At 55.7% G+C, this 14,740-nt stretch overlaps 1 protein-coding gene across 1 annotated transcript in view; it reads right to left on the bottom strand.

Moving 5' to 3' along the window:
• Nucleotides 1–2,749: 2,749 nt before the first annotated feature.
• Nucleotides 2,750–14,740, bottom strand: part of TMEM132C (transmembrane protein 132C) — a 302,142-nt gene continuing 290,151 nt past the window's right edge. The window contains exons 6-9 of the mRNA XM_046026085.1: nucleotides 13,367–13,572; nucleotides 11,674–11,947; nucleotides 10,311–10,502; nucleotides 2,750–5,347 (exon numbers count right to left, since the gene is read on the bottom strand). Coding sequence (XP_045882041.1) covers nucleotides 4,199–5,347; nucleotides 10,311–10,502; nucleotides 11,674–11,947; nucleotides 13,367–13,572 — 1,821 coding nt within the window. The 3' untranslated portion in view covers nucleotides 2,750–4,198. The remainder of the gene's footprint in view (nucleotides 5,348–10,310; nucleotides 10,503–11,673; nucleotides 11,948–13,366; nucleotides 13,573–14,740) is intronic.

The raw sequence follows: 14,740 nt of genomic DNA, 5'->3' as shown, positions 1-14,740 counted from the left end.
GGGCATGAGGCTAGAGGGCTTTCCCCCCTTTATTTCTTTTGCTTTTCTTTGTTTTCCAGATTTTGTGTAATGAGCCCAAATTGCTTCTTAGACAGTTTTATTACATTTTTGACGCCAGAAAATATACATCCAGCTTGTAGGAGTATAATAATTAGGACCACGGTCTTTGGGGATCTGAGCGTGGGTTTGAGGCCCAGCTCCACTACGCCTCAGCTGTGACCTTGGGAAGGACACCGTGAGTCTGTTTCCCCGTGTGACACGGAGGTCACGCACCGGCCTCAGAGGGTGGCTTCGAGGGGACAGACCAGGCCTAGCACAGACTTGTTCGAGGGAGCGTCTCACCTTTATGATCATAGTTAGGGTTAATATTTAAAAAACATTAATGTCAGTAAAAACAGTACCCATCCACGATTGCCAATATTAATAAGATGAATGCTCATACGCTCTGATATTCAAGATGTGTCCACACGCGAGCTGGAATGGTTTTGAGTTCTGAGAGGCCGCGCGGGGCGGCTGGGGCACACAGCAGGGAACTGAAGAGCAGGGGTGGGGAGCCCCGGTCCAGCACGCACCAAACTCGTCGCTGCACCCATCTCTGCCTCCGCCCTCTGATGGCGAGCACTTGGAGGTCCCCTTAATCACTCCATCCTTTGCACCCTGCCCCGGGCCAGGCACAGAGCAGGTGTCCAACAGGTGTGTGCTACGTGTATAATGGGACCTGCACCTGCGAGCCGAGCTACTCTTGTTCTCGCTGATCATTTGGGCAGGAACGGTCTCCCCGAGGCCACCAGTGGCTCTCCAGGCTCCGACGCCGGACACTGTAAGGAGACGGTGCCTTCCAGGAGACCGTCCTTGCACATCTCGCCGGTGACCTTATTTGCAGGAGGAGCTGACAGACAGCCTTGGGGGTACATCAGAGGCCGTGTGTCTACCAACTGGGTCTGTGGGGACGCGGGCTCAGCTGTCAGGGGGCGGGTGGGTGGCTTGCAGGGTGGGTGGAAAGCACGCACGCTCAGGAAGGACGGTGGGGAATCCTGATGACTGATCCAGTGTGTTTTAGGGTCGGACAGATGGTTTTAGATTACATTTATTTAGCACAGGGACACGTAAAGGAAAAATCGCCCTCTGACCCTGCTCAGCACAAACCTGAGGTCTGTGCGCAGGGAAGGGGCTCAGGCTCCAAGGGAGGGACTGGAATGGTGCATTCCCGAGTCAGGGCCCCTCCGGGGGAGGGCGGGTCAGATGTCCTGGCCGGTGGCGGCCCCTGCTGAAGACACAGTTTACCCAGGAGGGAGTTGGTGTTGCTCCCGCAGACCAGGGGGGGCGGCTAGCCCGGCCTCCCCGGAGAGGCTTCATGGGACATGGGTCTTCTGGTTTATTTTTTTTAATTAATTAATTTTTTAACTGAACTGTACTTGACATAGAACACAAAACCAGGCCAGCCCCAGGGGACACGGGAACAGGCTGCCACCCCAGCCTGGACCTTTAGAAGCCCACCACCAAGGGAGGTGTTCCTTGAGCCTGAGGAGGAAGCCTTCCACTGCCTTCGCTGTCTCAGGAACCCAGACCTGGTGCAGCCCATGGGACCCGAGTGGACCAGGGGGCTGTCTGCCCCGGGCAAGTGGCCAGGGGGTTGGGGGTGGGGTGGCCAGGACGTGGCTGGTTCCGATCCATTTGTAATTTCGGAGCAGAGATTAAGCACCCAGCATTGGAGCCCGCCACAAACCTCCTTCCTGTTCTCCGGAGCCTCCATCTTTTAAAGAAATGTATGAGCTAGCGAGATCGCTGGCTAGATTCAGGAGTAGACACAGAAGGTCTTGAAGACTGTGCCGTCTCTCCCCCCGCGCCCGTCCAGCTGTGTTGAGGCACGCAGAGATCCCCTAGTGCCTTGATTAGGAAAATGTCACCACGCATGAAGCCATCAGCCCCCCACAAGAACAGCTGTCCCTTGATGACGTCGTGGGGATGAGGATCCCACGCGGGGAGTGGTCAGGAATCTCCCAGGGGGATGAGGCAGCAGCGCATCTGGGCAAAGCCCACGGAGACAGAGAGGAGACCGGTGGCTGCCCGGAGCTGGGGGTTTCCAAGGACTGGGGAGTGGTTCTAACGGGTATGGAGTTTCTTCTTGGAACCATGAGAATGTCCTACAATCAGTATTGTGCCCTTGAAATGGGTAAATGTTACAGCCTGTGAACTGTGTCTTGAGTAAAGCTATTACTTAAAAAAAAACAAACCCAAAAACAAACAAACAAAAAAAACCCACCACCTTATTTTCTACCCAAAAATGCTCTACCCCCAGCTAACCATCAGCAGCAACAATCCCATGGAAACCTCAAACGACAAACACAAAGACTGTCAAAATCAAAGAAGACCTTTTCCCTGGCTTTCCACCCTCCCCTCTGGCGGGATCTCAGACCGGCGGCCTCCGTGTCGTCCTGGAGCTTGGCAGAAAGGCACACTTTTGGCCCCACGTCAGCAATCTGTTTCATTGGCCCTCCTGGCAGTTCTGGACACGTGCAGGTTCGGGAACTGCGGGTGCCCAGGACGGTGGCCGAGAGATCCCAGGAATTGGGGCGGCTCCGTCACAGAACCGAGAGGAAGAGAGAGAGGTCAGCCGCTCGAGCCCAGCGGACAGGAGCTTTCTCCAGCAGGTTTCTCTGTCTGTTTGGCGGGGGAAGAAGAAATGGGCATCAAGGGAAAAAAGAAACACCCCACGAGATACTTGTCAAGCCATGGAAAAGCATTTTAATGACAATCGGCATCACAGGTATAAATAAATATCTCCTCCTTTCCGTCTATAACATGTGCTAGAAATATCTTTTAAAAGGTCCAGCTAAGGTTATGAGGCTTTCAAGGACCCTTTCTTAGCTACTGATTTTAGTAATTAAAAAAATAAAAACAATGCCGAGAGCAGGACGAGCCGGCCACGACCTGAGCCCGGCCGTCCCCCGAGGGCCCGACGCACATCACCGTGCTCTTCTCTGCTGCGTACAGTTGACTTTGGATGAATGCGTTTTGCAATGTGCTGCTACACAGTTAGGCTGTTAAAAACCACCGTTGATTGACAATCTAACATAGATTTTAATCTCTTCGGTACATGCTGGTGGGCTCCACCCAACAAAGTCAGAGAAACAACTCGAAAACCCTCCAGCAGTTTCCAGCTGGGTTCTTCGCTCCGTGGTCAGGAGGTCCCATAACAGCTTTACCGTGGGAGGCTGCGAAGATTATTCCTGGGTACGGCCTATTCCCCGTGGAAGGGACCCGACCTCCCCTCGTGTGGGGTCTCCTCGCATCCCCAGCGATGGTGGCCCTGGGACCGGGCCGGCTGTGTCCCCTTGGAACAGCCCCGGGCAGCGTCCTGCCCACTGGCTGTGGCCCTGGGGCCCGGCTGGTGGGGGTGGTCGGGGGTGGGGGGTCAAGGCAACGCCCCCTCCCCCTCTGGTGTTTAGATACCCGCGAACACCAAGGCTGTAGGGCTACAGAAAAGCATTGAAACGTACTACTTCAAGGATGGATTCATTGAGACTGTTGCTAAGAATTCATCTAACACATAGGAATGCAATGTACGCTTAATTTAGGAAAAATATACCATTTGACCCTTGGAAATGACCATTAAATACAAATCAAGTGGACTTGCAGGACACAGAAAGAAAATGTGGTGGGGGATGGGGGAGACAATGTGGGAGCACAGAAGAGTCATGTGAAGATTGAAAACCCTCAGGTTCACCCCGAGAGGCGCTGGGGCTCTGACCCCCTCCTCCCCGGGGCTGACGGATCGAGGTGTCCTCCTAAGGGGGCACGGAACCAACAAGGAAACTGTCCCTCCGCAGGCCCTCGCTGTGCATTTTGCTCCTTTATTAGAAATATAAAGAGATGATTGCTTCTGTCTTTTTGTTTTTGCATTTTTTAACAAATAATTTTTGGTAGCTTGTCTGTGTTCTGTTCTGACTCATAAAATTGCCTTCCCACGGCGGCCTCGTGCACAGGCTGGCGTCTCGGTCAGCCACTTGCCCAGAGTTCACTCCGCTGAGTCCCGGAGCTCTGCCGTCCCCCGCCGCTGAAACCCTTGCTGTCGGGGACACAGGGCCCTTCCTGGCTCCGGGACCTCCGCGGTCTGTGGCCCCAGCGTGGCCTGCTCCGTGCCAGGCGTCCTCGGACCCACTCTGGGACCCGCAAGGCGCCGGGTGGACGCGGGGACCTACACCTGGTCCTTGAGCTTGTCCAGGTAGTTGCTGAGGTCCTCGCCGCTGCCCAGGATGGAGTTCACGGTGGGGCAGCCGTCGTCCGGCGGGACGGTGGTGAAGGTGGTGAACTTCACCTTCTTCCTTTTGGAGGTGGGCGAGTGCAGGGGCTCGAGCCTCGGGTCCCTGGCCGGCCTGGCCGCCACGTCCGGCCGGTGAACCTGCCCTTGCACGTGCTGCTGGACACCGCCGTTGAGAAGCAGACAGCTGCTTTCCTCGCTGCCGCCCGGCGCATGGTCCAGGACCGTTGTGCGCTCGTCCTGCGGCGGCGACCCCCCGCCCGCGTGCTCCAGCAGCTCCGCCTCGTTGCCCAGCCACACCCAGTCGTGCGCGTGCGTCACCGAGGCCTGGCCTTCTGGGGGCACCTGCTTGTGCCGGTACCTGAGGGCGAAGGTGGTGCAGTTGACGAGGAAGACGAGGATGGCCAAGCAGAAGACGCCCAGCAGCGCGTACATGCCGATCTCCAGGTCACTCAGGCCCCGCGGCGTCTGCACCAGGTCGCTGGCCCCCAGCCCACCCCCCGCCCGGGGCAGGTCCACCTGGGCCGGAAAGTTGGTGAAGTCCAGGGGGATGGTCTGCAGCTGGCCCTCCCCGGACGGCCTGCCCCCGTCTGGCCGGCTGCTCTTCACCACCCTGTTGTCCAGCAGCGGCCTGGCCGTGGTGCCGCCTCTCCGGAGGGCCCCTTCCTCGCGCTCCCCGGAGGAGCCGCCGTGGCCGGGCCCCTCGGGCTCCTGGCCCTTCGGCCGGCGGTCGCTGGCATGGTTCTTGATCTCGCCCTCGTCGCTGTCCCCACCGCCGCCTCCGGGACTGGAGTCAGCGTCGTTCCGGCCAAACTTGACCCTGACGCTGCCCACGCCCACGGCCAGGACGCTCTTGCGTTTGGACTTTTGGCAGGCCTCCGCGATGGTCATGTCCACTCGGACCAGGGGCCCCTGGCCTTCCCCTTCGGCCATCACCACTGGCCACCTGGGAGAACGGGCCTGGGGGATGGACACGACGGCCTCGTCCAGGGAGGTGGCGGTCAGGGTGAAGTCCCTGGTGTCGTAGATGTCCAGCGGCGTCACCGAGCCATCACTGAGCTGGAGCCAAGTGCTGAGCACGGCCTCCTGTGGGGACAGAGGCCGTTAGGAGGACACAGCATGGGGGCCCGAGAGGCCTCTCCAGAACCTGCCTGCCCTCCCAGAACAGAACCCAAGGAATCAGGGGCTGGACTCCGGTCCCGATCTGGTGACTGATGAATCCAGAGAGAAGGCATGCAGGTCTTACATCAAGATCAGAGAATCGCTGTAATTTAATAAGAACAAATGGAGACGTGCTGTGAATGGCCTGTGTCATCCTCACCGGGGACACCCACAGGGACACCTGGCCGAGACCCTTCCCAGGCTCTGTTCGCCCAGATACTCCCGCCTCCTTGCGTCAGGGCTCAGCCTGTTACCATGTCTGGATCATTCGCGATAGCCTTCCTAACTCGGGATGTCACTCCCGTCTGCAAAACCCCACCCCCTGAGCAAGGTTACACACGCCCAGGGTCTGGGAGCTGGGACGCGGCCACTCCGTGCAAGGATAGCTGTGCCTCCTGGGAACCCACCACGGTCCTCAGTGTCATTGGTGCATGGACTCCCTTGACCCTCACAGCCACCCCCAAGGCAGATGCTGTGACCATCACCGCTTCCCATTCTGCAGGCGAGGAGACTGGATGGCGGGGAGGAGGGGAAGCCCGCCCGAGCTTGCCCAGGCAGGTGGCAGAGCTGGGGTTTGAGCCCAGTGCTCTGGCCTTGAGTCCGGATGACAGCGGCTGCCCTGTCTCCTGCCAGTGGGGGCTCTGAGGTCACTGTGCGGGCCTGGGGCTGAAGGAGATGATGTCGGTGTGTCTGGAATTCTCCCCTGTTGTCTAAAACCAGGATTTAGTGACGTGTGTTAGAAGCCCGTGCCAGACACCCAGGGGCCTTGGAGAGAGCTGCCAGGGCCAGGGAGGGAGAAGGGGCACCCGCGGGTGTGGGCCTTGGCGGGCCAGCAGCCAAGTCTGTGCCGGTCTGAGTGTGCTCGCGTGTGCGTGTGATGTGTGGTCGGGGAGCCTTGGCAGGGGAGGAGGGAGGGTGATGGGAAGTCTGGAGGGGCGGGGGGGAGGGCACTGGCCATGACAGGGGCCCAGGCTGACCTCCGTGGGACAGTCCGCTGGGGGCGATGAGGGGAGATGCAAGGAGCAGAGTGGGGAAGGCAACGGGCAAGGTTTGCAAGGCTGGGAAGAGCCAATGGAGGCCCAGGGGTCTGTTCTGGGAAAGGATCCAGGGTCTCCTCTGGTCCTGGCTTCTGGGCATGACAATGAAGGGCAGCAGATTCAACACGAGTTTTGAAATCAGTACGCAGACCCACTACTTCTCCTGGTCCATTTTTAAAAAACGATCTTTCTGGGCCTATTTCCCTGACTGAAAGTGGGAATGTGAACCCTTTGACCTCAGGGTCTGAGATGGACATCTCTGGGGCTTGGCCACTGTCGATCCCTTCTTCCTGGAAGGGACTAGAACACCAGCTTGGGAGAACCCAGTCTTCCCCACTCAGGGCATGTGATTGCGATACAGTGGGGCTGGACCGGCCCCTCCAGGCCCAGAGCTGGGCATGTGACCGAGGTCTGGCCCATCGCAACATTCCACCACCCCATCCATAGTGACTGCCCTGGGCAGGGGCTTGGGATGGAAATCAGCCAATAGGACGGGATCCCTGGGCTTTGGCTGAAACACAGAGGAGAAGCTTGCATTCCCTGGGGCTGCAAGCCTGTGGTGCTCATGGCCTGAAACTTAAGGGGGATCTGCCGGAACCAAGGGTCAGCACAGGGAAAGGAAGAGTTACGAAATGGAGAGAGAGAGGGAGGGAGGGAGACTGTCTTAAGAACACGTTCCAACAACAAAGACTGGCTGAGGATCAACTATTTAAAAAACTAGGTAAAAATACACAAAAAAAGCAATGCAAATTCCTGAGACTCGAAACAACGAGGGAATGTGTACCAGAGGGGGGCCTGCAGACCAGTGCTACTGAGGGAGCCTAGCGGCAGGTGTCAGAGTGGCTCAGAAGGCTTGCCAGCCAGTGTGTGGGGGGGTGCTGATGCCCACCCAGGGACTGTCAGATGGGGATGCCTAAGGCCAGGACTGTGGAGAGGCGACCATGAGAGATACTACCCCCTGGGCCAGAAACAGCCACGAAGCTCATCTGTGCTCTGAGCATGGCTGGGGAAATATGTCCCCTGGAAATCCAAGCCCCACCGATTCCCCACAGCTGGGTGTGGGGTCTGGGGTTACATGACCTGTGTGGGGCGTGGCTTCCAGCAAAGAGGGGCCCGTGCAAATGCAGGCCTGCAAAGAATTCCTACCGGGAGAAAAGCAAAGCAGACACCAGCTCAAGAGGTACTCTGATTAAAAAAGAAAGAAAGAAAGAAAATTACAGTCCCTGAGAGGGAGGGATTTACCATAAGAGGAGATCATAAACAATTCATGTTGATCAGCACACCAAGGATTTTGGACACTAGAACAACTGAAAAAGATGACAAAGTAAGATAAACCAGCAACAAGAACAAAACGGCCCATGAAATAAAACCGTTCACGGGACATGGACGGAGAGGAGGGCCGAGCAGAGAAAGAACAGGATGTGCGGAAAGAACCGCCTAGACCTTCTATAAACAAAGAAGGGCTCCACTGGAAATTAATTACCCGATGGCTGGCTTGCAAAGTGGAGTGGAGTAGACACATCTGGGGAGAGAGTCAGTGCCCAGGCAGACAGAGCCAGGGAACTGACCCAAAACACAATCCCAGGATGAAATATACAAAAGACAACTTGGAAGAAATGAGGGACAGGATGAGAACAGCCAAGAGTTTTTGGTGACAAGTTCAGAAGGGAACCAGTGGGGGAAGTCAGGAGTCCACGAAATAGTGGCTGGACATTTTCCAAACTTGAGAACAATTGTGGGTAAGAAACATGAAGATTTGTGGGGGCACTGAGCAGCTGGATCCAGCTTGACCTGAAGGTACCAATCCCTGGGCATGATCTGATCAATGCTGATGTCTTGGGCCAGCCTCAATTGGGTCTCTGTCACTGGTACCTGAAAGCCCAGACTGATGCCAATGCCGGTGTCCTGAGAAGACCAACTGAGACCACACCTGGAATCTGTGGAGGGCGTGGTGCTCAATGTTGGCACCTGCCCACTCCCCCATGGCCGCTGCCTGCTCAGCTTTCAAGGGTCAGCTCTGCAAGATGGTTTTGCCTGAGGACATTCTCTGGCTTCTGGAACCCAGAAGCGGTCATGCCTGTAGCCAGAAGTGCCAAGGAATTAACACCCTGCAAAGGCAGCCCTCGGCCAGCTCCCTTGCCCCTGGTCAACGCTGGCTGGCGGTTTCCCCAGCAGCTGCAGGCTCCGGGAGCCACAGTGGTGGCCGAGCGGGAGACACACTCTACTGACTGTCCTCCATTCCCGGGAGCAGTTTCTGATTCCCTCTGGGGGCTCCCTTCATCACTCGAATTGAGTGTTTGAGTATGAATCTTTGTGCCAGCTCAGCTTCTGGGGGAACTGAAGGTGAGACAGGCAATACAGCTCAGTAATTTTGCTTCCCACCCTCGTCCCCTCTGTCCATGTCCATCGGCAAGACCGCCTGCTAATGCCCAGACCGGATGCATGAGTGCATGGGGGTTCCTTGCTCCACTTCTCTGTCCTGGCTTTCCTGCAACAGATGAGGCACAGGGGAGGCAGAGGCTGCTGCCCTCGTGTTTACGGGTGTAAAAATCTTTCAGCTTTTGTATCTCAGAGTTGAAATGCCAAGAACAAGGAGCCAGCCTTTCGCACACCGAGGGCTGACATAAAACACGGTTCACATGGTCTGCGGGTTTATCTTGGTGGGCTTTCCATCCCGAATTAATTTTTCTTCACAAACTCTAGACAGAGAAAGAATTTCACACAGAGAAAGCCCCCGAAAGGCAGACGATCCGAGTTAAGCCCCCCGAACCCCGCAGGCTTGCCGAGTTCTGTCTCCATCAACCCTGCCGTGTGGCTGAGAGCAAGTCCCTCCATTAGCTCGTTACAGTGAAGCCGGGACACAGGAAAGTCAACGCATTTCCCCAAAGATGAGAAGTTCTGAATGACTTAAAATAACACTTGCCCAGGAATGATTTAGAGCTCCATCTTTCTGAGAATCACGTCTGCAAATCGCATGAACTACATCCATAAATTCCCTCTCCCTGAGGCCGTGATGGGACCTCCAGTTACCATGAGCCGATGAAGACGGAGGGAGACATTGCCTGGGGACTGGGGCCTGCCCCACGCCATGCCCATCCAACCCTAGTGAATTACCCCTGCTTTGCCTCCCAACTCTTCTCCGCTCCCCTAACTTTGATCTTTAGGAAGCAGAAAACACCACGCCCCCAGGAGAGAGGAGAGGGAGGGCAGCCGTGGGGGCCGACGTGGATGGGGACGTGTTCCAGGTCCCTCCTGCTGACGTTCTGGAGCGAAATCAGCGAGCGGCTGCACAATATCTAGAATGACCCTGCCATCACCTTTGGAGCCTGGGGCCACAGGCAGATCTCACACATGACGTTCTGTTATGTGGCACAGTTGACCCAAAGATAGGGCCTCTGCCTGGATGGTCTGGGTGAGTCTAGGGTAGTCCCGTGAGCCTTTAAAAGCAGGAGATTTCTCTGGCTGGCAGCAGAGAGGAGGTCAGAGATGAGAAGCATGAAAGGCCTCTGTGCACACTGCTGGCTTTGAAGATAATGTGCGTGTGGGAAGAGAGAGGGAACATGGGTGGCGTTAGGGAGCTCAGCGAGGGCCCCAGGGATAGCCAGCCAAGAAACAGACACGTGTCACAGAACTGCAGAGAGAAGGACCAGCAGGGAGGCCAATGAGTCCCCAGAACACCCCAACAAGAAACCCACTGGCCAACGTTGTCCCGCGGACTTGCGCAGCCCCCATCGCTGTGTTCTGGAACATGGTTCGGCCCCTCTGACCCCCCCTCCCTCCTCCCGCTTCCTTGCCAAGTCCAGCCCAGCAACTTCCCTGCTCCTCTGTACCTCTGGCCTCGAGGCCCCTACCTGTTTGGGGGTCCGCAACAGCTCCTCAGCTGTGGCCACAGCGGTGATGGCCTTGTTGTTCTCCGTGCTGGGGTGGAGGGTGACCGACAGCCCGGCCACGAGCTGGATGGCCAAATCCGTCACTGACACCTTGTCATCTAGCACGGTTACCGTCTTCTCTGCCAGGATGGAGTCGGACAGTGGGGACAGCACCTGTGGGATTAACAGGACAGAATATTCCCAAATGTGGGAATCTCCCCCAGCGATACTTCCGCCTTGCCCTGGGCCTGGGTCCAGGATACAGGGTGAAGGGACCTCACAGCTTCTTCACTATAGATGCACCAGCCCATGCCATGCCTCTTTGCAAGAATCAGATAAAGCCACCCTTCCCCAAGACACTTTATCTCTGTCTGTTGGAAAATTGCAATAAATATTAAAAACCCATTCCGCTTTTAAAGAAAATGTCCCCTCCCATTGAGATGCCATGCTCTTGTACACCGCACAACCTGGTTAACTGCACATGGCCATCCTGCTGACTGGGCTCAAGAGGAGTCACACACAAATTGACTTTGTGCAACCTGAATCACATTCTAAATGAACTGTGGAACTAACTGGTGAGAGCTGAATTATAAATAGTCTACTCCCCCTGCCCCCAAAACCCCGCACAATGTATCCTCTGCTGAGACCTTACTTTTGGCTGCCTCTCATAAACCAAATGTCTCCCCGGAGATCTCCAGGTGAAATGATGGAAACGCCCCCTCATTCCCACATATGGCTGTGGTCTCAGGAGCCAGATCATATCCCCAGAAGGTGCAGTTGTGCAGGGGGGCACAACTTGAGGGTTTTCGGGAAAAACCATCTGACATGATCTGCCATCTGATCCGAGATCCCACCGTACCATGCATTTCCTTGAACAGAAGGTTAGTAGACTCTGAAGAGAGGTTGTTGGATGAGTCCATGACAGAAAGACTAGAAGCTTTAAGGAAAGAAGGGATGCAGCTTCCCAGGGCCCCAAGCAGGAGCAGCGCCGAGGGAAGAGGGAGGTGGCTTCTGGGACGTGTAGGAGGTAGAAATGCGGGCGGCGGGATGAAGTGAGGGGAGTTGGAGGCGGGACGGGGAGTGCTGGAAGGTGTCCGGAGTAGAGGACGCAGGAGGTGGGAGAGGGGACATGCGGGGTGCTAAGACTGTATGGCCACCTCCTTCTCCATTTGGTTTGCAAGAAGGTTGGGACTCCCAAAGCTGACCCAGGCTCACCTTCTGGTGTCCCAAGGACACCACTGTGGGGGCCAGGAACTGGGCACAATGACCTGCCCTTCCTGAGAGCCTCCCCCAGCGCCTGGCACGGTGTTTGCCGCTGAGCATGCAGAAATCCTGGGCTCCCTACCTGGATGGTGGTCATCCCAACCTCCTGCCCGACCAGGACCCTGCTGTCCTGGAGGGTGGCCACATGAGGTTCCTCCAGCTTCATGAAGTCTGCCACCAGGTGGGTGACGTCGACCTGCCAGTCAGGGCCCAGCATGTAGCTCAGCTGGCCCCACGGGCCGGCACCCTCGGCCACGAACTGGGTGAGGACCCCCACGGTGGCGTGCTGGTACTGCAGGGCACAGCCGCGGCCCCGCCGCTCCTCCTCGTCTTCATCCTCGCTCTCCCGCGTGGGCCTGCGAGGGAGTCAGAAGAAGCTCTCAGGCTCCAGGAATGGATTCAGAGACGCGCCGGAAGTGCCTGCCTCCGCCTAGAGGGGACAGCACCCCGGGCAGGAGCCTTGGGACCCCATGGGAGCGCCGGGTGCATCACGGGCAGTGCGGAGGGTCGGACATCTCTTTCTTGGACATAGTCATTGACGAAAGACTTAAGAGACAGCATTTATGAAGTCTACGCTGTCCAGTGAAGAAGTAGCAAATAGCCACGTGTGCCTATTTACAACTTAATTTAAGTGAGTAAGAATGAAATCGGGAAAGTTGAAATTTCCTCATCACAGAAGCTCTATGGCAAGTGCTCCACAACCACATGTGCTAGCAGCAGCAGACGTGGTTCTAGAACATTCCGCCACCGCGGCATGGTCTGGTGAGCAGAGCTGTGCCATGCTCTTGAGATGAGCCCGTCTAGGCTCCCCAGCTATGGGCTCATCATCTCATAACCCTGTGAGGCAGAACTAGCTGTTGTTATGTTTTGGGGATGTGGTGGGGGTTAGGGACCGTGGGTAAGCTCACAGAGCTAGGAAGTCTTGGGTCTGCTGTCCCCAGGGACACAGCACACTCGTTCTCTTGCTCCCTCATGACCGCTTATCAGTCTGAAGGACCGCCTGGATTCCCAGCTGTCCCTCCACAGTTGGGTCAGATTCTTCCAAGCTCTCCTTGGGGAGAGGGAGGCAGCTTGTTCCCAAACGCATGTTGGCTTGCCCCTTAAAATGAAGACATCGTGTCTGGGAGACTCCAGGAAACAGCCCCTGAGGGTTCAGGATGGAAGATCCCAGGCAAGAGACAAGGGATGTGACAATAACTCATTTGCTGACCGGGGGCGGGGTGCGGGGCCCAGGACCGAGGAGAGCAGACCCTAGGTCCTTCATGTGGCAATCCGGAGTCACACGGAATAAATTAGAGCCTTGTTTTGTTTGTTTTGGTTTAAGAACGAAGAGTAAGACCATGGTCCAGTATAAATGCTATCACATTTTATGCAGGAATCTCTATGCACAGAACTGATCAAGCTTATGGACATTCGTAAAGCACACACAAAAAGAAATCACTGCTTCACTTTGAGAAAAGAACCCCAAACTCAAATCTCCCTGGAGGCTGAGGGGCTAGAAAAATCTATCATTTCTGTCGCTTCCTTCTGGGGGAGTCCTGGTCTACCAGACGCCCAAGTGCAGGGTGCAGATGGTCTGGGGTTGATGAGATCCTACCCTCTTTAGACTCTTGCCAGGCTGGTTACCCTGGGACTTGGTGAGGCTGGAGAGAATGTAATCTCACGATCATACCAGCATCTAGTATGTGCTGGGCCCTGTCCTGGCTCTGGCATGGGGTCAGTAAACAAAACTGTTGTGATCATGGCCCTGGTGCATCTCCCCATCCCAGGCTTACCTCTTACTGGCCACAATGGGGACCCTCCAGCCTTTGATCTGGCTCAGCTCTGTGTCAGAGACCTCAATCTGCAGGGGCAGCCGGGGCACCCACACGGTGATGTGCAGGGAGGCACTCAGGTGCTGGTAGGTGAAGTTCACCACCGCATCCACCTTGCCCTTCATTTCCTTGCCATTGACAAAGATGTAATCACAGCGGTCAGACACCTGCAAAGACAGAAAGGGGGGTAGAGAAGTCCCTGGGCCCTGCAGACCACTCTTCTTCCATTTGTCTTTTTCTCCAGCAAAGCACATATGCTTAATTTAGGGTCCTCCCAAGGCAGAGCCTGAGACAAGGATTCTGTGCACCTGGTCTACTTGGGAGATGGCCTCAGGGAAGAGGGGCTGATGAGCAGACTGAGAGAGACAGAAAAAGAAGATAAGTCAATATAAAATAGATAAGTCAATAGAAAACTACATCTTTATTTTCTTTTACTTTCATTTTTGTCTTTTTTGCTATGGATCCGTTTCTCTGGAACCACCTTAAAGCCTATAAAATTGTCCCCCTGAAGGATAAGAGGCAGAAACATTATCTAGCAGCTCCCATCTCTCAGCATGCCTGTGTGTTAACCCCCTGGCACTTCCAGGCTGACACACTAGCCCATGGCATCTGAGGAGACCCCGGGATAGAAAACAGTAGTAGCTTGAGCTGGAGTGTGGTCCAGCCACAAAGTAAGCTGCAGCCAAGTCTGCAGTTTTAGGGGGCTCCAGAGGCATCTGTTCCCCAGGCTGATGTCTGCTCATGAAATGAGCCACACCCCAAGCAACCTCCCAGGACCTGAAGGGCTTGTGCTACCTTCTTCCTCTGCAGCGTGACCACTGACCACTGATCTCCTCTGAACATGCACACTCCTGACAGTCTGAGACATCCCAGCCTTTGCATCTGGGGCTCCCTTTGCCTAAGAACACCCTTCCTTCCCTACTGGCCTGGCCAGGCACCTCCCCAGCCCCTGGGGTCCTTTATATATTTGTATTATAACTGCTTAGACTGTGAACAGCCACACTGCATTAGTGACTACCAACCTATGTCCCCTCCTCCTGCAGTCCTCCCTTTGCTTTTCCCATGCCTACAGCATCATTGCCTCAGGAAAGGGCTGAGACAGAGCACAAAGCAGGATAAACACATAGAAAATAAAATAAAAGTCTGCAAGCATTAAGATTTTGTGTTCCAAAGTCTAAACCCTTAGGGAGATGAATCTACACAGCCCCGTGGACATTCTCATGTGGAAAAAACAAAACAAAAAAACAGGAAGACGCCTGTGTCCCCTATGAGTGGGCTGGAAGAGGCACCACGGACAGGGGTGGGACCATATGCCAGGTAACTCTGACTGGTAAC

Source organism: Meles meles, chromosome 12, assembly GCF_922984935.1.
Source record: "Meles meles chromosome 12, mMelMel3.1 paternal haplotype, whole genome shotgun sequence".
Taxonomy (NCBI): Eukaryota; Metazoa; Chordata; class Mammalia; order Carnivora; family Mustelidae; genus Meles; species Meles meles.
The sequence above is the reverse complement of the archived record's forward strand: the minus strand, read 5'-3'. Positions and strand labels throughout refer to the sequence as shown.